Source organism: Salmo trutta, chromosome 13 (assembly GCF_901001165.1).
Source record: "Salmo trutta chromosome 13, fSalTru1.1, whole genome shotgun sequence".
NCBI classification, from domain to species: domain Eukaryota; kingdom Metazoa; phylum Chordata; class Actinopteri; order Salmoniformes; family Salmonidae; genus Salmo; species Salmo trutta.
The window spans coordinates 90,714,596-90,742,522 of record NC_042969.1 but is presented as its reverse complement, the minus strand read 5'-3'; the positions used below and the strand labels follow the sequence as shown (position 1 = coordinate 90,742,522).

Sequence of the window (27,927 nt, the reverse complement as noted above, 5' to 3'; positions counted from 1 at the left end):
ACAACTATTAGAACTAGAACTATTACAACTATTAGAACAACAACTATTACAACTACTACAACTATTACAACTATTAAATCTATTACAACTATTACAACTACTACAACTATTACAACTATTACAACTATTACAACTATTACAACTATTACAACTATTAGAACTACAACTATTAAAACTACGACAACTATTACAACTATTAGAACTACAACTACTACAACTATTACAACTATTACAACTATTATAACTACTACAACTATTACAACTATTACAACTACTACAACTATTACAACTACTACAACTATTAGAACTAGAACTATTACAACTACTACAACTATTAGAACTATTACAACTATTACAACTACTACAACTATTAGAACTATTACAACTACTACAACTATTACAACTACTACAACTATTACAACTATTACAACTACTAAAACTATTACAACTACTACAACTATTACAACTATTACATCTATTAGAACTATTACAACTATTACAACTATTACAACTATTAGAACTATTACAACTACTACAACTATTAGAACTAGAACTATTACAACTACTACAACTATTAGAACTGTTACAACTATTACAACTAGAACTACTACAACTATTACAACTACTACAACTATTACAACTATTACAACTATTACAACTATTAGAACTAGAACTATTACAACTACTACAACTATTACAACTATTACAACTATTACAACTAGAACTACTACAACTATTATAACTACTACAACTACTACAACTATTACAACTACTACAACTATTACAACTACTACAACTAGAACTATTACAACTACTACAACTACAACTATTACAACTACTACAACTAGAACTATTACAACCATTACAACTACTACAACTATTACAACTATTACAACTATTACAACTAGAACTATTACAACTACTACAACTTTTGCAACTATTAGAACTAGAACTATTACAACTATTACTACTAATACAACTATTAGAACTAGAACTATTCCAACTACTACAACTTTTACAAATATTAGAACTAGAACTTTTACAACTACTACAACTATTACAACTATTACAACTATTACAACTAGAACTACTACAACTATTATAACTACTACAACTACTACAACTATTACAACTATTACAACTATTAGAACTATTACAACTATTACAACTATTACATCTATTACAACTACTACAACTATTACAACTATTACAACTATTACAACTAGAACTACTACAACTATTATAACTACTACAACTATTACAACTACTACAACTATTACAACTATTACAACTATTACAACTACTACAACTATTACAACTACTACAACTATTACAACTATTACAACTATTAGAACTATTACAAATATTACAACTATTAGAACTACTACAACTATTACAACTACTACAACTATTACAACTATTACAACTATTACAACTATTACAACTAGAACTATTACAACTACTACAACTTTTGCAACTATTAGAACTAGAACTATTACAACTATTACTACTACTACAGCTATTAGAACTAGAACTATTACAACTACTACAACTTTTACAACTATTAGAACTAGAACTATTACAACTACTACAAGTATTACAACTATTACAACTATTAGAACTAGAACTATTACAACTATTACAACTATTACAACTACTACAACTATTACAACTACTACAACTATTACAACTATTACAACTACTACAACTATCACAACTATTACAACTATTACAACTATAACAACTATTACAACTATTAGAACTAGAACTATTACAACTACTACAACTACTACAACTATTACAACTACTACAACTATTACAACTATTACAACTATTAGAACTACTACAACTATTACAACTGTTACAACTACTACAACTATTACAACTACTACAACTATTAGAACTATTAGAACTATTACAACTACTACAACTATTACAACTACTACAACTATTACAACTACTACAACTATTACAACTATTACAACTACTACAACTATTACAACTACTACAACTATTACAACTATTACATCTATTAGAACTATTAGAACTATTAGAACTATTACAACTATTACAACTTTTACATCTATTAGAACTATTACAACTATTACAACTATTACAACTACTACAACTATTAGAAATAGAACTATTACAACTACTACAACTATTAGAACTATTACAACTATTACAACTAGAACTACTACAACTATTACAACTACTACAACTATTACAACTATTACAACTATTACAACTATTAGAACTAGAACTATTACAACTACTACAACTATTACAACTATTACAACTATTACAACTAGAACTACTACAACTATTATAACTACTACAACTATTACAACTACTACAACTATTACAACTATTACAACTACTACAACTATTACAACTACTACAACTAGAACTATTACAACTACAACTATTACAACTACTACAACTAGAACTATTACAACTATTACTACTACTACAGCTATTAGAACTAGAACTATTACAACTACTACAACTTTTACAACTATTAGAACTAGAACTATTACAACTACTACAACTATTACAACTATTACAACTATTAGAACTAGAACTATTACAACTATTACAACTATTACAACTACTACAACTATTACAACTACTACAACTATTACAACTATTACAACTATTGCAACTATTACAACTATTACAACTATTACAACTAGAACTATTACAACTACTACAACTACTACAACTATTACAACTACTACAACTATTACAAATATTACAACTATTAGAACTAGAACTATTACAACTATTAGAACTAGAACTATTACAACTATTACAACTATTACAACTATTACAACTATTACAACTATTACAACTACTACAACTATTACAACTATTACAACTATTACAACTATTACAACTACTACAACTATTACAACTACTACAAATATTACAACTATTACAACTATTACAACTATTACAACTATTACACCTATTACAACTACTACAACTATTACAACTATTACAACTATTACAACTATTACAACTACAACTATTACAACTACTACAACTATTACAACTATTAGAACTACAACTACTACAACTATTACAACTATTACAACTATTAGAACTACTACAACTATTACAACTATTACAACTACTACAACTATTACAACTACTACAACTATTACAACTATTACAACTACTACAACTATTACAACTACTACAACTATTACAACTATTACATCTATTAGAACTATTACAACTATTAGAACTATTACAACTACTACAACTATTAGAACTAGAACTATTACAACTACTACAACTATTAGAACTATTAGAACTATTACAACTAGAACTACTAAAACTATTACAACTACTACAACTATTACAACTATTACAACTATTACAACTAGAACTACTACAACTATTATAACTACTACAACTATTACAACTACTACAACTATTACAACTATTACAACTACTACAACTATTACAACTACTACATCTAGAACTATTACAACTACAACTATTACAACTACTACAACTAGAACTATTACAACTATTACAACTACTACAACTACTACAACTATTACAACTATTACAACTATTACAACTAGAACTATTACAACTACTACAACTTTTGCAACTATTACAACTATTACAACTAGAACTACTACAACTATTACAACTATTACAACTATTACAACTAGAACTATTACAACTACTACAACTTTTGCAACTATTAGAACTATTAGAACTATTAGAACTATTACAACTATTACAACTATTAGAACTATTACAACTACTACAAGTATTAGAACTAGAACTATTACAACTACTACAACTTTTGCAACTATTAGAACTATTAGAACTATTAGAACTATTACAACTATTACAACTATTAGAACTATTAGAACTATTACAACTACTACAACTATTAGAACTAGAACTATTACAACTATTACAACTATTACAACTAGAACTACTACAACTATTACAACTACTACAACTATTACAACTATTACAACTATTAGAACTATTACAAATATTACAACTATTAGAACTACTACAACTATTACAACTACTACAACTATTACAACTATTACAACTAGAACTACTACAACATTTGCAACTATTAGAACTAGAACTATTACAACTATTACTACTACTACAGCTATTAGAACTAGAACTATTACAACTACTACAACTTTTACAACTATTAGAACTAGAACTATTACAACTACTACAGCTATTACAACTATTACAACTATTAGAACTAGAACTATTACAACTATTACAACTATTACAACTACTACAACTATTACAACTACTACAACTATTACAACTATTACAACTACTACAACTATTACAACTATTACAACTATTGCAACTATTACAACTATTACAACTATTACAACTAGAACTATTACAACTACTACAACTACTACAACTATTACAACTACTACAACTATTACAACTATTACAACTATTAGAACTAGAACTATTACAACTATTAGAACTAGAACTATTACAACTATTACAACTATTACAACTATTACAACTATTACAACTATTACAACTACTACAACTATTACAACTACTACAACTATTACAACTATTACAACTATTACAACTACTACAACTATTACAACTATTACAACTACTACAACTATTACAACTTCTACAACTATTACAACTACTACAACTATTACAACTATTACAACTACTACAACTATTACAACTACTACAACTATTACAACTATTACATCTATTAGAACTATTACAACTATTAGAACTATTACAACTACTACAACTATTAGAACTGGAACTATTACAACTACTACAACTATTAGAACTATTACAACTATTACAACTAGAACTACTACAACTATTACAACTACTACAACTATTACAACTATTACAACTATTACAACTAGAACTACTACAACTATTATAACTACTACAACTATTACAACTACTACAACTATTACAACTATTACAACTACTACAACTATTACAACTACTACATCTAGAACTATTACAACTACAACTATTACAACTACTACAACTAGAACTATTACAACTATTACAACTATTACAACTACTACAACTATTACAACTATTACAACTATTACAACTATTACAACTAGAACTATTACAACTACTACAACTTTTGCAACTATTACAACTATTACAACTAGAACTACTACAACTATTACAACTATTACAACTATTACAACTAGAACTATTACAACTACTACATCTTTTGCAACTATTAGAACTATTAGAACTATTAGAACTATTACAACTATTACAACTATTAGAACTATTACAACTACTACAAGTATTAGAACTAGAACTATTACAACTACTACAACTTTTGCAACTATTAGAACTATTAGAACTATTACAACTATTACAACTATTAGAACTATTACAACTACTACATCTATTAGAACTAGAACTATTACAACTATTACAACTATTACAACTAGAACTACTACAACTATTACAACTACTACAACTATTACAACTATTACAACTATTAGAACTATTACAAATATTACAACTATTAGAACTACTACAACTATTACAACTACTACAACTATTACAACTATTACAACTATTACAACTATTACAACTAGAACTACTACAACATTTGCAACTATTAGAACTAGAACTATTTCAACTACTACAACTTTTACAACTATTAGAACTAGAACTATTACAACTACTACAACTATTACAACTATTACAACTATTAGAACTAGAACTATTACAACTATTACAACTATTACAACTACTACAACTATTACAACTACTACAACTATTACAACTATTACAACTATTGCAACTATTACAACTACTACAACTATTACAACTACTACAACTATTACAACTATTACAACTATTACAACTACTACAACTATTACAACTATTACAACTACTACAACTATTACAACTTCTACAACTATTACAACTACTACAACTATTACAACTATTACAACTACTACAACTATTACAACTACTACAACTATTACAACTATTACATCTATTAGAACTATTACAACTATTAGAACTATTACAACTACTACAACTATTAGAACTGGAACTATTACAACTACTACAACTATTAGAACTATTACAACTATTACAACTAGAACTACTACAACTATTACAACTACTACAACTATTACAACTATTACAACTATTACAACTAGAACTACTACAACTATTATAACTACTACAACTATTACAACTACTACAACTATTACAACTATTACAACTACTACAACTATTACAACTACTACATCTAGAACTATTACAACTACAACTATTACAACTACTACAACTAGAACTATTACAACTATTACAACTATTACAACTACTACAACTATTACAACTATTACAACTATTACAACTATTACAACTAGAACTATTACAACTACTACAACTTTTGCAACTATTACAACTATTACAACTAGAACTACTACAACTATTACAACTATTACAACTATTACAACTAGAACTATTACAACTACTACATCTTTTGCAACTATTAGAACTATTAGAACTATTAGAACTATTACAACTATTACAACTATTAGAACTATTACAACTACTACAAGTATTAGAACTAGAACTATTACAACTACTACAACTTTTGCAACTATTAGAACTATTAGAACTATTACAACTATTACAACTATTAGAACTATTACAACTACTACAACTATTAGAACTAGAACTATTACAACTATTACAACTATTACAACTAGAACTACTACAACTATTACAACTACTACAACTATTACAACTATTACAACTATTAGAACTATTACAAATATTACAACTATTAGAACTACTACAACTATTACAACTACTACAACTATTACAACTATTACAACTATTACAACTATTACAACTAGAACTACTACAACATTTGCAACTATTAGAACTAGAACTATTTCAACTACTACAACTTTTACAACTATTAGAACTAGAACTATTACAACTACTACAACTATTACAACTATTACAACTATTAGAACTAGAACTATTACAACTATTACAACTATTACAACTACTACAACTATTACAACTACTACAACTATTACAACTATTACAACTATTGCAACTATTACAACTATTACAACTATTACAACTAGAACTATTACAACTACTACAACTACTACAACTATTACAACTACTACAACTATTACAACTATTACAACTATTAGAACTAGAACTATTACAACTATTAGAACTAGAACTATTACAACTATTACAACTATTACAACTATTACAACTATTACAACTATTACAACTATTACAACTACTACAACTATTACAACTATTACAACTATTACAACTATTACAACTACTACAACTATTACAACTATTACAACTATTACAACTATTACAACTATTACAACTACAACTATTACAACTACTACACCTATTACAACTATTACAACTATTAGAACTACTACAACTATTACAACTGTTACAACTACTACAACTATTACAACTACTACAACTATTAGAACTATTAGAACTATTACAACTACTACAACTATTATAACTACTACAACTATTACAACTACTACAACTATTACAACTATTACAACTACTACAACTATTACAACTATTACAACTATTACAACTAGAACTACTAGAACTATTATAACTACTACAACTATTACAACTACTACAACTATTACAACTATTACAACTATTACAACTACTACAACTATTACAACTACTACAACTATTACAACTATTACAACTATTACAACTAGAACTATTACAACTATTACAACTATTAGAACTACTACAACTATTACAACTGTTACAACTACTACAACTATTACAACTACTACAACTATTAGAACTATTAGAACTATTACAACTACTACAACTATTATAACTACTACAACTATTACAACTACTACAACTATTACAACTATTACAACTACTACAACTATTACAACTATTACAACTATTACAACTAGAACTACTAGAACTATTATAACTACTACAACTATTACAACTACTACAACTATTACAACTATTACAACTATTACAACTACTACAACTATTACAACTACTACAACTATTACAACTATTACAACTATTACAACTAGAACTATTACAACTATTACAACTACTACAACTTTTGCAACTATTAGAACTAGAACTATTACAACTATTACTACTACTACAGCTATTAGAACTAGAACTATTACAACTACTACAACTTTTACAACTATTAGAACTAGAACTTTTACAACTACTACAACTATTACAACTATTACAACTATTAGAACTAGAACTATTACAACTATTACAACTATTACAACTACTACAACTATTACAACTACTACAACTATTACAACTATTACAACTATTACAACTATTAGAACTAGAACTATTACAACTACTACAACTACTACAACTATTACAACTACTACAACTATTTCAACTATTACAACTATTAGAACTAGAACTATTACAACTATTAGAACTACAACTATTACAACTATTACAACTACTACAAACTATTACAACTATTACAACTATTACAACTATTACAACTACTACAACTATTACAACTACTACAACTATTACAACTATTACAACTATTAGAACTATTACAACTATTACAACTATTACAACTACTACAACTATTACAACTATTACAACTATTACAACTATTACAACTATAAGAACTACAACTATTACAAGTACTACACCAATTACAACTATTACAACTACAACTACTTCAACTATTACAACTATTACAACTGTTACAACTACTACAACTATTACAACTACTACAACTATTAGAACTAGAACTATTACAACTACTACAACTATTAGAACTATTAGAACTATTACAACTACTACAACTATTACAACTATTACAACTTCTACAACTATTACAACTACTACAACTATTACAACTATTACAACTACTACAACTATTACAACTACTACAACTATTACAACTATTACATCTATTAGAACTATTACAACTATTAGAACTATTACAACTATTACAACTTTTACATCTATTAGAACTATTACAACTATTAAAACTATTACAACTACTACAACTATTAGAACTAGAACTATTACAACTACTACAACTATTAGAACTATTACAACTATTACAACTATTAGAACTAGAACTATTACAACTACTACAACTATTACAACTATTACAACTATTACAACTAGAACTACTACAACTATTATAACTACTACAACTATTACAACTACTACAACTATTACAACTATTACAACTACTACAACTATTACAACTACTACATCTGGAACTATTACAACTACTACAACTATTACAACTATTACAACTATTAGAACTAGAACTATTACAACTATTACAACTATTACAACTACTACAACTATTACAACTACTACAACTATTACAACTATTACAACTACTACAACTATTACAACTATTACAACTATTGCAACTATTACAACTATTACAACTATTACAACTAGAACTATTACAACTACTACAACTACTACAACTATTACAACTACTACAACTATTACAACTATTACAACTATTAGAACTAGAACTATTACAACTATTAGAACTAGAACTATTACAACTATTACAACTATTACAACTATTACAACTATTACAACTACTACAACTATTACAACTACTACAACTATTACAACTATTACAACTATTACAACTACTACAACTATTACAACTATTACAACTATTACAACTACAACTATTACAACTACTACACCTATTACAACTATTAGAACTACAACTACTACAACTATTACAACTATTACAACTACTACAACTATTACAACTGTTACAACTACTACAACTATTACAACTACTACAACTATTAGAACTATTAGAACTATTACAACTACTACAACTATTATAACTACTACAACTATTACAACTACTACAACTATTACAACTATTAGAACTACAACTACTACAACTATTACAACTATTACAACTATTAGAACTACAACAACTATTACAACTATTACAACTACTACAACTATTACAACTACTACAACTATTACAACTATTACAACTACTACAACTATTACAACTACTACAACTATTACAACTATTACATCTATTAGAACTATTACAACTATTAGAACTATTACAACTATTACAACTAGAACTATTACAACTACTACAACTTTTGCAACTATTACAACTATTACAACTAGAACTACTACAACTATTACAACTATTACAACTATTACAACTAGAACTATTACAACTACTACAACTTTTGCAACTATTAGAACTATCAGAACTATTAGAACTATTAGAACTATTACAACTATTGGAACTATTACAACTACTACAAGTATTAGAACTAGAACTATTACAACTACTACAACTTTTGCAACTATTAGAACTATTAGAACTATTACAACTATTACAACTATTACAACTATTAGAACTATTACAACTACTACAACTATTAGAACTAGAACTATTACAACTATTACAACTATTACAACTAGAACTACTACAACTATTACAACTACTACAACTATTACAACTATTAGAACTAGAACTAGTACAACTACTACAACTATTACAACTATTACAACTATTACAACTAGAACTACTACAACTATTATAACTACTACAACTACTACAACTATTACAACTATTAGAACTATTAGAACTATTACAACTATTACAACTACTACAACTATTACAACTATTACAACTATTACAACTAGAACTACTACAACTATTATAACTACTACAACTATTACAACTACTACAACTATTACAACAATTACAACTATTACAACTACTACAACTATTACAACTACTACAACTATTACAACTATTACAACTATTAGAACTATTAGAACTATTACAACTATTACAACTACTACAATTATTACAACTACTACAACTATTACAACTATTACAACTATTACAACTATTACAACTAGAACTATTACAACTATTACAACTACTACAACTTTTGCAACTATTAGAACTAGAACTATTACAACTATTACTACTACTACAGCTATTAGAACTAGAACTATTACAACTACTACAACTTTTACAACTATTAGAACTAGAACTTTTACAACTACTACAACTATTACAACTATTACAACTATTAGAACTAGAACTATTACAACTATTACAACTATTACAACTACTACAACTATTACAACTACTACAACTATTACAACTATTACAACTATTACAACTATTACAACTATTACAACTATTAGAACTAGAACTATTACAACTACTACAACTACTACAACTATTACAACTACTACAACTATTTCAACTATTACAACTATTAGAACTAGAACTATTACAACTATTAGAACTACAACTATTGCAACTATTACAACTACTACAACTATTACAACTATTACAACTATTACAACTATTACAACTGCTACAACTATTACAACTACTACAACTATTACAACTATTACAACTATTACAACTATTACAACTATTACAACTATTACAACTACTACAACTATTACAACTATTACAACTATTACAACTATTACAACTACAACTATTACAACTACTACAACTATTACAACTATTAGAACTACAACTACTACAACTATTACAACTATTACAACTATTACAACTACTACAACTATTACAACTACTACAACTATTACAACTATTACAACTACTACAACTATTACAACTACTACAACTATTACAACTACTACAACTATTACAACTATTACAACTATTACAACTAGAACTATTACAACTATTACAACTACTACAACTTTTGCAACTATTAGAACTAGAACTATTACAACTATTACTACTACTACAGCTATTAGAACTAGAACTATTACAACTACTACAACTTTTACAACTATTAGAACTAGAACTTTTACAACTACTACAACTATTACAACTATTACAACTATTAGAACTAGAACTATTACAACTATTACAACTATTACAACTACTACAACTATTACAACTACTACAACTTTTACAACTATTACAACTATTACAACTATTAGAACTAGAACTATTACAACTACTACAACTACTACAACTATTACAACTACTACAACTATTTCAACTATTACAACTATTAGAACTAGAACTATTACAACTATTAGAACTACAACTATTACAACTATTACAACTACTACAACTATTACAACTATTACAACTATTACAACTATTACAACTACTACAACTATTACAACTACTACAACTATTACAACTATTACAACTATTAGAACTATTACAACTATTACAACTATTACAACTACTACAACTATTACAACTATTACAACTATTACAACTATTACAACTATAAGAACTACAACTATTACAAGTACTACACCAATTACAACTATTACAACTACAACTACTTCAACTATTACAACTATTACAACTGTTACAACTACTACAACTATTACAACTACTACAACTATTAGAACTAGAACTATTACAACTACTACAACTATTAGAACTATTAGAACTATTACAACTACTACAACTATTACAACTATTACAACTTCTACAACTATGACAACTACTACAACTATTACAACTATTACAACTACTACAACTATTACAACTACTACAACTATTACAACTATTACATCTATTAGAACTATTACAACTATTAGAACTATTACAACTATTACAACTTTTACATCTATTAGAACTATTACAACTATTAAAACTATTACAACTACTACAACTATTAGAACTAGAACTATTACAACTACTACAACTATTAGAACTATTACAACTATTACAACTATTAGAACTAGAACTATTACAACTACTACAACTATTACAACTATTACAACTATTACAACTAGAACTACTACAACTATTATAACTACTACAACTATTACAACTACTACAACTATTACAACTATTACAACTACTACAACTATTACAACTACTACATCTGGAACTATTACAACTACAACTATTACAACTACTACAACTAGAACTATTACAACTATTACAACTACTACAACTATTACAACTATTACAACTATTACAACTATTACAACTAGAACTATTACAACTACTACAACTTTTGCAACTATTAGAACTATTAGAACTATTACAACTATTAGAACTATTACAACTACTACAACTATTAGAACTAGAACTATTACAACTACTACAACTATTAGAACTATTACAACTATTACAACTAGAACTACTACAACTATTACAACTACTACAACTATTACAACTATTACAACTATTACAACTATTAGAACTAGAACTAGTACAACTACTACAACTATTACAACTATTACAACTATTACAACTAGAACTACTACAACTATTATAACTACTACAACTACTACAACTATTACAACTACTACAACTATTACAACTACTACAACTAGAACTATTACAACTACTACAACTACAACTATTACAACTACTACAACGAGAACTATTACAACTATTACAACTACTACAACTATTACAACTATTACAACTATTACAACTAGAACTATTACAACTACTACAACTTTTGCAACTATTAGAACTAGAACTATTACAACTATTACTACTACTACAACTATTAGAACTAGAACTATTACAACTACTACAACTTTTACAACTATTAGAACTAGAACTTTTATAACTACTACAACTATTACAACTATTACAACTATTTCAACTAGATCTACTACAACTATTATAACTACTACAACTACTACAACTATTACAACTATTACAACTATTAGAACTACTACAACTATTTCAACTATTACAACTATTACAACTAGAACTACTACAACTATTATTACTACTACAACTATTACAACTACTACAACTATTACAACTATTACAACTATTACAACTACTACAACTATTACAACTATTACAACTATTACAACTATTACAACTATTACAACTAGAACTATTACAACTACTACAACTTTTGCAACTATTACAACTATTACAACTAGAACTACTACAACTATTACAACTATTACAACTATTACAACTAGAACTATTACAACTACTACAACTTTTGCAACTATTAGAACTATTAGAACTATTACAACTATTACAACTATTAGAACTATTACAACTACTACAAGTATTAGAACTAGAACTATTACAACTACTACAACTTTTGCAACTATTAGAACTATTAGAACTATTAGAACTATTACAACTATTACAACTATTAGAACTATTACAACTACTACAACTATTAGAACTAGAACTATTACAACTATTACAACTATTACAACTAGAAATACTACAACTATTACAACTACTACAACTATTACAACTATTACAACTATTAGAACTATTACAAATATTACAACTATTAGAACTACTACAACTATTACAACTACTACAACTATTACAACTATTACAACTATTACAACTATTACAACTAGAACTACTACAACATTTGCAACTATTAGAACTAGAACTATTACAACTATTACTACTACTACAGCTATTAGAACTAGAACTATTACAACTACTACAACTTTTACAACTATTAGAACTAGAACTATTACAACTACTACAACTATTACAACTATTACAACTATTAGAACTAGAACTATTACAACTATTACAACTATTACAACTACTACAACTATTACAACTACTACAACTATTACAACTATTACAACTACTACAACTATTACAACTATTACAACTATTGCAACTATTACAACTATTACAACTATTACAACTAGAACTATTACAACTACTACAACTACTACAACTATTACAACTACTACAACTATTACAACTATTACAACTATTAGAACTAGAACTATTACAACTATTAGAACTAGAACTATTACAACTATTACAACTATTACAACTATTACAACTATTACAACTACTACAACTATTACAACTACTACAACTATTACAACTATTACAACTATTACAACTACTACAACTATTACAACTATTACAACTATTACAACTACAACTATTACAACTACTACACCTATTACAACTATTAGAACTACAACTACTACAACTATTACAACTATTACAACTATTACAACTACTACAACTATTACAACTGTTACAACTACTACAACTATTACAACTACTACAACTATTAGAACTATTAGAACTATTACAACTACTACAACTATTATAACTACTACAACTATTACAACTACTACAACTATTACAACTATTAGAACTACAACTACTACATCTATTACAACTATTACAACTATTAGAACTACAACAACTATTACAACTATTACAACTACTACAACTATTACAACTACTACAACTATTACAACTATTACAACTACTACAACTATTACAACTACTACATCTATTACAACTATTACATCTATTAGAACTATTACAACTATTAGAACTATTACAACTATTACAACTAGAACTATTACAACTACTACAACTTTTGCAACTATTACAACTATTACAACTAGAACTACTACAACTATTACAACTATTACAACTATTACAACTAGAACTATTACAACTACTACAACTTTTGCAACTATTAGAACTATCAGAACTATTAGAACTATTAGAACTATTACAACTATTAGAACTATTACAACTACTACAAGTATTAGAACTAGAACTATTACAACTACTACAACTTTTGCAACTATTAGAACTATTAGAACTATTAGAACTATTACAACTATTAGAACTATTACAACTATTACAACTACTACAACTATTAGAACTAGAACTATTACAACTATTACAACTATTACAACTAGAACTACTACAACTATTACAACTACTACAACTATTACAACTATTACAACTATTACAACTATTAGAACTAGAACTAGTACAACTACTACAACTATTACAACTATTACAACTATTACAACTAGAACTACTACAACTATTATAACTACTACAACTACTACAACTATTACAACTATTAGAACTATTAGAACTATTACAACTATTACAACTACTACAACTATTACAACTATTACAACTATTACAACTAGAACTACTACAACTATTATAACTACTACAACTATTACAACTACTACAACTATTACAACAATTACAACTATTACAACTACTACAACTATTACAACTACTACAACTATTACAACTATTACAACTATTAGAACTATTAGAACTATTACAACTATTACAACTACTACAATTATTACAACTACTACAACTATTACAACTATTACAACTATTACAACTATTACAACTAGAACTATTACAACTATTACAACTACTACAACTTTTGCAACTATTAGAACTAGAACTATTACAACTATTACTACTACTACAGCTATTAGAACTAGAACTATTACAACTACTACAACTTTTACAACTATTAGAACTAGAACTTTTACAACTACTACAACTATTACAACTATTACAACTATTAGAACTAGAACTATTACAACTATTACAACTATTACAACTACTACAACTATTACAACTACTACAACTATTACAACTATTACAACTATTACAACTATTACAACTATTACAACTATTAGAACTAGAACTATTACAACTACTACAACTACTACAACTATTACAACTACTACAACTATTTCAACTATTACAACTATTAGAACTAGAACTATTACAACTATTAGAACTACAACTATTGCAACTATTACAACTACTACAACTATTACAACTATTACAACTATTACAACTATTACAACTACTACAACTATTACAACTACTACAACTATTACAACTATTACAACTATTACAACTATTACAACTACTACAACTATTACAACTATTACAACTATTACAACTATTACAACTACAACTATTACAACTACTACAACTATTACAACTATTAGAACTACAACTACTACAACTATTACAACTATTACAACTATTACAACTACTACAACTATTACAACTACTACAACTATTACAACTATTACAACTACTACAACTATTACAACTACTACAACTATTACAACTATTACATCTATTAGGACTATTACAACTATTACAACTATTACAACTATTACAACTAGAACTATTACAACTACTACAACTTTTGCAACTATTACAACTATTACAACTATAACTACTACAACTATTACAACTATTACAACTATTACAACTAGAACTATTACAACTACTACAACTTTTGCAACTATTAGAACTATTAGAACTATTAGAACTATTACAACTATTACAACTATTAGAACTATTACAACTACTACAAGTAGTAGTTCTAGTGTTTCTAATATTTCTAATAGTTTTAATAGTTCTAGCAGTTTTAGTTATTCTAGTAGTTCTAATAGTTCTATTAGTTCTAATAGTTCTAATTGTTCTTGTTCGAATGGTTCTAGTTTTAGAAGTTCTAATAGTTTATTGTAGTTCTAATAGTTCTAGCAGTTTTAGTAGTTCCAGTAGTTGTAATAGTTCTATTAGTTCTAGTAGTTGTAATAGTTCTAGTAGTTCTAGTAGTTATAATAGTTATAATAGTTATAATAGTTTCTTGTAGTTCTAATTGTTCAAATTCTAGTAATTCAAATAGTTATAATAGTTCTAGTAGTTCCAGTTGTTCTATTAGGTCTAATAGTTCTAATAGTTCTAGTGTCTAAACGTTCTCATAGTTCTAGTTCTAATAGTTCTAATAGTTCTCATAGTTCTAATAGTTCTAGTTATAATAGTTATAATAGTTCTCATAGTTCTAATAGTTCAAATAGTTGTAATTCTAATAGTTCTAATAGTTGTAGTAGTTGTAATAGTTGTAATAGTTGTAATAGTTCTAATAGTTCTAATAGTTCTAATAGTTCTAATTGTAATAGTTCTAATTCTAATAGTTCTAATAGTTCTTATAGTTCTAATTCTAATAGTTCTAATTCTAATAGTTCTAATTCTAATAGTTCTAATAGTTGAAATAGTTGTAATAGTTGTAATAGTTGTAATAGTTGTAATAGTTGTAATAGTTCTAATAGTCCTAATAGTTCTAATTGTAATAGTTCTAATTCTAATAGTTCTAATAGTTCTTATAGTTCTAATTCTAATAGTTATAATAGTTCTAATTCTAATAGTTCTAATAGTTCTAATAGTTCTAATTCTAATAGTTCTAATAGTTGTAATAGTTCTTATTCTAATAGTTCTAATAGTTCTAATAGTTCTAATAGTTGTAATAGTTGTAATAGTTATAATAGTTATAATAGTTGTAGTAGTTCTTATTCTAATAGTTCTAATAGTTCTAATTCTAATAGTTCTAATTCTAATAGTTCTAATTGTAATAGTTGTAATAGTTGTAATAGTTGTAATAGTTGTAATAGCTGTAATAGTTCTAATAGTTCTAATAGTCCTAATAGTTCTTATTGTAATAGTTCTAATTCTAATAGTTCTAATAGTTCTTATAGTTCTAATTCTAATAGTTATAATAGTTATAATTCTAATAGTTCTAATAGTTCTAATAGTTCTAATTCTAATTGTTCTAATAGTTGTAATAGTTCTTATTCTAATAGTTCTAATAGTTCTAATAGTTCTAATAGTTCTAATAGTTGTAATAGTTGTAATAGTTATAATAGTTCTTATTCTAATAGTTCTAATAGTTCTAATTCTAATAGTTCTAATTCTAATAGTTCTAATTGTAATAGTTGTAATAGTTGTAATAGTTGTAATAGTTATAATTCTAATAGTTCTAATAGTTCTAATAGTTCTTATTCTAATAGTTCTAATAGTTGTAATAGTTATTATTCTAATAGTTGTAATAGTTGTAATAGTTGTAATAGTTGTAATAGTTATAATAGTTATAATAGTTGTAATAGTTCTTATTCTAATAGTTCTAATAGTTCTAATTCTAATAGTTATAAGAGTTCTAATTCTAATAGTTCTAATAGTTCTAATTCTAATAGTTCTAATAGTTCTTATTCTAATAGTTCTAATAGTTCTAATTCTAATAGTTATAAGAGTTCTAATTCTAATAGTTCTAATAGTTCTAATTCTAATAGTTCTAATAGTTCTTATAGTTGCAACATTCTCTGCTTCATTGTTTCTATCATCGTCAGCATGTCATCTGTCTATTAACCAAACTGCACATATAGACATGCTACAATTATAATTTTTTTGCCTTGTTTCTGTTTTTGTTATTTCATCATTCTAACCCTTTTAGTTCCCTTGAAGCCTGAATGCCAAGCACACTACCAATAACCTCCCTTAGTTGTATAATAACACTGGAGGCGAAAAATAAGGGTTACAGACATCCCTTCACTACCTTAATGCCTTTGGTGATCAGACATCCCTTCACCCCCTTAATGCCTATGGTGTTCAGACATCCCTTCCCTCCCTTAATGCCCATTTTGATTTTTGATTTTGAGCTGTAACGGCTGTGGTTAGCTCTGAACGTGCTCTGAATCTAACTCACAGAGACCATGGCAACTGGGACTCTGAGCGATATTAAAATGTCTTTGTGAATTTGGAAGTGATAAAAACGCGATGTAACGTTTTCATCTGGGCCGAGTGATGGATGGGAGCACCGGGGGTTTCCAGGAGTGTCACATTTCCATCTTTCTGAGAGCTGTCAAATGGAGCTGTCATACACAGAGCCTTGCTGATATAGTATAGTACGACGTTATCCTGCTACATGTTCAACCCATCTATCACGGAGAGAGCAGAGCAATCACAGGGGCATAGAGGAGCATCAACAAACTGATGATGAACAGCCACTCTCACATATACTAATCATAGAAATCATGATGATTAGTTGGGCTGGTAACCTGATCTGAATATATCATGTAGTCAATGACATCGTTCTCAGTTAGAGGTCATTTGGGCAGAGAGAGACTCAGAGATACAAGGTCACTCTGGATTATGGCACAGTAAATTATTTAGAGGTGTTTTAGTGTGTAGATGGACACAAAACACAGTCACATACTGTATATTATGTATCAGTTTATGCAGCCAGGATAGATCTGTGTACAACGTGGGAACTGAACCCCTGACTTTCCACATTCCTCTTCCGCTAGTCCTTTACTGTATTCTGGTTGTAAATGTATCCACTTGTCTAGCTGGAATTGGATTTTGGAGTTGTCAAATGAACTTTCTCTTCCTAGTCATGTCACAACAATCAACTCTCTGCTCTCCTTGTCCTGTATATCACAAATATATTATGTATGAGTTTGCATGCTGTAAATATTGTCGGCAGAATGCAAAAATGTAGTATTTTAACCCTCTCCACTCTTCCTCCAAGTCCCGTCCCAACCATAACGTGGAGGAAGATGAACGGTAACATCCCTAAGAAGGCTCGTCTGAGGAAGTCCCAGGCTGTTCTGGAGATCCCCAATGTCCAGCTGGAGGATACTGGGACCTACGAGTGTAAAGCAGAGAACCCCAGGGGAGGAACAGCCTTCAAGGGACACCTCCAGATCTACAGTAAGTTAAGGAGGGATGGACTGGAGCTACATGTTGTTGTTGTCTAATTGTTTGTTTGTTCATCTGTGACTGTGGTGTTAATCTGTGACTGTGGTGTTAATCTATGACTGTGGTGTTAATATGTGACTGTGGTGTTAATATGTGACTGTAGTGTTAATCTGTGACTGTGGTGTTAATCTGTGACTGTGGTGTTAATCTATGACTGTGGTGTTAGTATGTGACTGTGGTATTAATCTATGACTGTGGTGTTAATCTGTGACTGTGGTGTTAATCTGTGACTGTGGTGTTAATCTGTGACTGTGGTGTTAATCTGTGACTGTGGTGTTAATCTGTGACTGTGGTATTAATATATAACTGTGGTGTTAATATGTGACTGTGGTGTTAATCTGACTGGTGTCAATCTGTGACTGTTAATAACCTCTACGGGCTACGGGGGCAGTATTGAGAATTTTGGAAAAAATATGTGCCCATTTTTAACTACGACCTACACCAACTCAGAAGCTAGGATATGCATATTACTACCAGATTTGGATAGAAAACACTCTGCATTTTCTAAAACTGTTTGAATGGTGTCTGTAAGTATAACACAACTCATATGGCAGGCAAAAACCTGAGAAAACCTGAGAGAAAAAAATAATTTTGTGGCTGTACTATTTTTTTTGAGTCATTGTTTTATAGATACCACAGTGAGAAAGGATTCATTTCGCAACTCCTACGGCTTCCACTAGATGTCAGCGATCTTTATAAAGTTGTTTGAAGCGTCTATGATGAACAGAGAGCAAATAAGAATGCAGTGAAGTTGACGTCCCTGGGTTGTCGTCACTTCCATTATTGCCTGCACCTGCGCATTCATGAGACACGAGACATTTTTCAAAAACGTTAATCTAGACACAGGTGAGGTCGGGTTGAAACATTACTGATGTTTCACGTTAAAAATGGCTCTAAAGATTGATGCTAAAAAACGTTTGACATGTTTGAATGAACGTAAATAGATTATTTTTGTAACTTTTTTAACTTTTCGCCGTGACTTCACATCCCCCCCGCGCTACTTTTTAGTAGCCACCGAAGCGCTAACAACATGGAACATCTTGGAGTTATTTGGACATCAATTATGAACTTTGTCAAAAGAAACCACATTTGTTGTGGACCTGGGATTCCTGGAAGTGCCAATGGATGAAGATAATCAAAGGTAAGGGATTATTGATGATAGTATTATTGATATTACATGGTTACAAGATGATGCTAACCTATATAGCCTAGCCTATTGTTCTTAGCACAGCACCCGGTTTATTGCAACTTGTGATTTCCCAGTAAAGTTATTTTGAAATCTGGCAATACAGTAGCATTTACGAAATGTTAAACTATAATTATTTGAATGTCAATATTATAATTTACCAATGTTTTCGAATAGTAATTTTGAAAATTGTAACGTTGTTCACCGGAAGCATTTCAGAGAAGAAAAAAATCTGAATTTCACCGCTACTGTAAAATGCTGTTTTTGGATATAAATATGAACTTGATGGAACAAAAAATGCATGTATTGTATAACATAATGTCCTAGGAGTGTCATCTGATGGAGATTGTCAAAGGGTGTGCATAATTTTAGCTGGTTTCTGCTTTTGGTGACGCCTGACATTGAATTGAAAATGGATGTTTGTACTTTTGTGGCTATGTACTGTCCTAACATAATCTAACTTTATGCTTTTGCCGTAAAGCCTCTTTGAAAATCGAACAATGTGGTTAGATTAAGGAGATGTTTATCTTTAAATTGGTGTAAAATAGTTGATTGTTTGAGAAATTGAAATTATTAGATTTTTGATGTTTTGAATTTTCAGCCTTGCTAGCAATCCCGTCTCAGGGTTCATTGCTAACCCGTAGCCCCAACTGTGACTGTGGTGTTAATCTGTGACTGTGGTGTTAATCTGTGACTGTGGTGTTAATCTATGACTGTGGTGTTAAACTGTGACTGTAGTGTTAATCTGTGACTGTTGTGTTAATCTGTGACTGTGGTGTTAATCTGTGACTGTGGTGTTAATCTGTGACTGTGGTGTTAATTTGTGACCGTGGTATTAAATCTGTGACTGTGGTCGCTTCTTCGGTATCAGTGTCCCTTCCACAGGACGGTTGAGCTAACGTAGGCTAATGCGATTAGCATGAGGTTGTAAGTAACAAGAACATTTCCCAGGACATAGACATATCTGATATTGGCAGAAAGCTTAAATTCTTGTTAATCTAACTGCACTGTCCAATTTACAGTAGTTATTGCAGAGAAATAATACCATGCTATTGTTTGAGGAGAGTGCACGATTTTGAACATAAAAAGTTATTAATAAACAAATTAGGCACATTTGGGCAGTCTTGATACAACATTTTTAACAGGAATGCAATGGTTAATTGGATCAGTCTAAAACTTTGCACATACACTGCTGCCATCTAGTGGCCAATATCTAAATTGCACCTGGGCTGGAATAATACATCATGGCCTTTCTCTTGCATTTCAAAGATGACGGTACAAAAAAAATGCAAAAGAACAGTTGATTTTTTCTTTGTATTATATTTTCCCAGATCTATTGTGATATATTCTCTGACATTCCTTTTACATTTCCACAAAATTCAAAGTGTTTCCTTTCAATTGGTACCAAGAATATGCATATCCTTGCTTCAGGGCCTGAGCTACAGGCAGTTAGATTTGGGTATGTCATTTTATGTAAAAATTGAAAAAAAGGGGTGGATCCTTAAGAGTTCTGTGACTGTAGTGTTAATCTGTGACTGTGGTATTGGGACCTACGAGTGTATTTTTGTAATGTTTTATGTATCCTTTATTTAACTAGGCAAGTCACAGGGGAGGAACAGCCTTACATTTACTTCACATTTTAAACATTTAGCAGATGGTCTTATCCAGAGTGCCTTACAATTAGTGCATTCACTTTACGATTTTCAGGTGAGACAACAACACATCACAATCATATGAAGTTAATTTCCCTTCAATAAAGTAGCTATCAGCAAAATCAGTGGTAGTAGGAAAAGACAAGTGTTTTCAAGGGGAGGGAGTTCAATATAATGACTGCTGCGGGATTATAATGTATTTTTACGTTCCATTTTTTGTGGTCAATAACCTGCAGCACCTGATACGTACTGTAAACTATCTCAGCTCAGTCCTGATTTCTACTGTAAACTATCTACGAGTTCAGTCCTGATTTCTACTGTAAACTATCTCAGCTCAGTCCTGATTTCTACTGTAAACTATCAGCTCAGTCCTGATTTCTACTGTAAACTATCAGCTCAGTCCTGATACCTACTGTAAACTATCTACGAGCTCAGTCCTGATACCTACTGTAAACTATCATCTCAGTCCTGATACCTACTGTAAACTATCATCTCAGTTCTGATACCTTCTGTAAAAAATCTATCATCTCAGTCCTGCTGTAAAACATCTATCATCTCAGTCCTGTCTGTTCTGATCTGGATGACTTACATCAAGTGGATGCTATATCATAAAAGCAGGATTTTGTCCTCAATAAAAAAACATATTGTTCCACATGTTTTACAGTTACTGTGGTGTTACTAAATCTGGTGTTAATGTGCTGTTACTGTGGTGTTACTGTGGTATTACTGAACCTGGTGTCACTGTGGTGTTACTGTGGTGGTACTGTGGTGTTACTGTGGTATTACTGTGGTGTTACTGTGGTGTTACTGAACCTGGTGTTACTGTGGTGTTACTGTGGTGTTACTGAACCTGGTGTTACTGAACCTGGTGTTACTGTGATGTTACTGTGGTATTACTGAACCTGGTGTCACTGTGGTGTTACTGTGGTGTTACTGAACCTGGTGTTACTGTGGTGTTACTGTGGTGTTACTGTGGTGTTACTGAACCTGGTGTTACTGAACCTGGTGTTACTGTGATGTTACTGTGGTATTACTGAACCTGGTGTCACTGTGGTGTTACTGTGGTGTTATTATACTGAATCTACAGTGTTACCCTGGTGTTACTGTGGTGTTACTGTACTGTTGCTGTGATGTTACTAAACTTGGTCTTCCTGTGGTGTTACTATGATTTTACTTTGTTGTTACTGTGGTCTTACTGACCCTGGTGTTACTATTGTGTTACTGTGGTGTTACTGACCCTGGTGTTACTGTGGTGTTACTGGGGTGTTACTGACCCTGGTGTTACTGTGTTGTTACTGTGGTCTTACTGACCCTGGTGTTACTATTGTGTTACTGTGGTGTTACTGACCCTGGTGTTACTGTGGTGTTACTGGGGTGTTACTGACCCTGGTGTTACTGTGGTGTTACTGGGGTGTTACTGACCCTGGTGTTACTGTGGTGTTGTTTTGGTGTTACTGAACCTGGTGTTACTGTGGTGTTACTTTGGTGTTAATGTGCAGTTACTGTGGTGTTACTTTGGTTTTACTTACCCATGTGCTACTGTGGTGTTACTGTGGTGTTACTGTGGTGTTACTTACCCATGTGCTACTGTGGTGTTACTGGCCCTGGTATTATTGTGGTGTTACTGATCCTGGTGTTACTGTGGTGTTACTGTGGTGTTACTTACCCTGGTGTTACTGTGGTGTTACTGTGGTGTTACTCTGGTGTTATGTACCCTGGTGTTACTGTGGTGTTACTGTGGTGTTATGTACCCTGGTGTTACTGTGGTGTTACTGTGGTGTTACTGTGCTGTTACTTACCCTGGTGTTACTGTGGTGTTACTGTGCTGTTACTTACCCTGGTGTTACTGTGGTGTTACTGTGGTGTTATGTACCCTGGTGTTACTGTGGTGTTACTGTGGTGTTACTGTGGTGTTACTGAACCTGGTGTTATTGAACCTGGTGTCCACTTGCTGGTTCTCTCTTTGCACATTGTTTGTATATATCATTAATCAGCTGTCAGGGACGACAAATTATCCTGTCTGAACACACAGACACACAAACAGTCACAATCTAACACACACACACACACACACACACACACACACACACACACACACACACACACACACACACACACACACACACACACACACACACACACACACACACACCAGGACATGAGCTCTCCATTGAGCTACAGCCCCCTGATATGCCAGACACTTCCTCCTCTAGTCCTGGCACCTTCAGGGTGATGCCTTTTCTCTGTTACCAATGAGGCTCTCCCTGGCTCTGTGTGATGCAGGGAGAAGAGGGAGCTGCCAGAAAGTCCAGGTGCCCAGGAACTGTGTGTGTGTGTGCGCGCATACGCGCTTGAGCACGTATGCTTGTTTGTGTTTGGATAAAGGGACAGGCAGGTACCCAATCAGAGTTTTATTATGGATGTGGGCAGGGCTGGTAACTCAAGGATGCCCAGTCTTTGCTTAGAAGTTACTGGACAGAAGCTGCATCCTCGATGAATGACTACAAGACAACCTGGAAGAGAGGAGGTGTCTCTATCTCTGCTGACTAGTAGTGTTAAATTATCAACTGTTTCTTTACCTTTATTTAACTAGGCAAGTCAGTTAAGAACTAATTCTTATTTTCAATGACAGTCTAGGAACAGTGGGTTAACTGCCTTGTTCAGGGGGAGAACAACATATTTTTACATAGTGTGGTGCAAAATTATGTTTGTGTGTGTGTGTGTGTGTGTGTGTGTGTGTGTGTGTGTGTGTGTGTGTGTGTGTGTGTGTGTGTGTGTGTGTGTGTGTGTGTGTGTGTGTGTGTGTGACAGAGGGATTGATGAGGCAGTGTTCTCACATGTGTCTGCATACACGTGCATGCTGGTAAGTGTGTATGCATGCCTGTATATATGCCTTCCTATTTCATCTGTTCTCTCCTCCTCAGCCTTCCCCCAGTGGATCAGCACGATAAACAACAGCCAGTTGGACAGTGGAGATCAGCTGCACTGGGAGTGCAAGGCCACAGGGAGCCCTAGACCCACCTACCGCTGGCTCCGCAATGGAGGGCCGATCACACCACAGGTACTCACACACAGGGAGCCCTAGGCCCACCTACCGCTGGCTCCGCAATGGAGGGCCGATCACACCACAGGTACTCACACACAGGTACTCACACACAGGGAGCCCTAGACCCACCTGCCGCTGGCTCCGCAATGGAGGGCCGATCACACCACAGGTACTCACACACAGGGAGCCCTAGACCCACCTACCGCTGGCTCCACAATGGAGGACCGATCACACCCCCTTAACTCCATAGGCAATCAGAAGTGAGAACACACACAGCACCCCTCCCTACCCCGAAACACCACTCTAGAATACACAGCATGATTTCAGCAATATACCCAGTTCTAGAATACACAGCATCATTTCAGCGATATACCCAGTTCTAGAATACACAGCATCATTTCAGCAATATACCCAGTTCTAGAATACACAGCATCATTTCAGTGATATACCCAGTTCTAGAATACACAGCATCATTTCAGCAACATACCCAGTTCTAGAATACACAGCATCATTTCAGCAATATACCCAGTTCTAGAATACACAGCATGATTTCAGCGATATACCCAGTTCTAGAATACACAGCATCATTTCAGCAACATACCCAGTTCTAGAATACACAGCATCATTTCAGCAACATACCCAGTTCTAGAATACACAGCATCATTTCAGCAATATACCCAGTTCTAGAATACACAGCATCATTTCAGCGATATACCCAGTTCTAGAATACACAGCATCATTTCAGCAACATACCCAGTTCTAGAATACATACCATCATTTCAGCAATAAACCCAGTTCTAGAATACACAGCATGATTTCAGCGATATACCCAGTTCTAGAATACACAGCATTATTTCAGCAACATACCCAGTTCTAGAATACACAGCATCATTTCAGCAATATACCCAGTTCTAGAATACACAGCATCCTTTCAGCAATATACCCAGTTCTGGAATACACAGTATCATTTCAGCAATATACCCAGTTCTAGAATACACAGCATCATTTCAGCAATATACCCAGTTCTAGAATACACAGCATGATTTCAGCAACATACCCAGTTCTAGAATACACAGCAGAGACCTTTAAAATAAAAAATTGCGTAGAGATGTGCCTTTTGGCTTTTCAAAATGTGAAATTTGTTGTTAGTTGTTTGGTTTGCAGTGGCTTGTGAAAGTATTCACCCCCATGGCATTTTTCCTATTTTTTTGCCTTACAACCTGGAATTAAAATAGATTTTGGGGGGGTTTGTATCATTTGATTTACACAACATGCCTACCACTTTGAAGATGCAAAACAAGAAATAAGACAAAAAAACAGAAAAATTGAGCATGCATAATTATTCACCCCCCCAAAGTCAATACTTTGTAGAGCCACCTTTTGCAGCAATTACAGCTGCAAGTCTCTTGGGGTATGTCTCTATAAGCTTGGCACATCTAGCCACTGTGATTTTTGCCCATTCTTCAAAGCAAAACTTCTCTAGCTCCTTCAAGTTGGATGGGTTCCGCTGGTGTACAGCACTCTTTAAGTCATACCTCAGATATTCAATTGGATTGAAGTCTGGGCTTTGACTAGGCCATTCCAAGAC

At 30.6% G+C, this 27,927-nt stretch overlaps 1 protein-coding gene across 1 annotated transcript in view; it reads left to right on the top strand.

Moving 5' to 3' along the window:
* Positions 1-27,927, top strand: part of LOC115206740 (contactin-5-like) — a 503,383-nt gene that overhangs the window by 320,622 nt on the left and 154,834 nt on the right. Inside the window, exons 9-10 of the mRNA XM_029773946.1 lie at positions 20,226-20,407; positions 26,218-26,354. Of these exons, the coding sequence (XP_029629806.1) occupies positions 20,226-20,407; positions 26,218-26,354 (319 nt within the window). The remainder of the gene's footprint in view (positions 1-20,225; positions 20,408-26,217; positions 26,355-27,927) is intronic.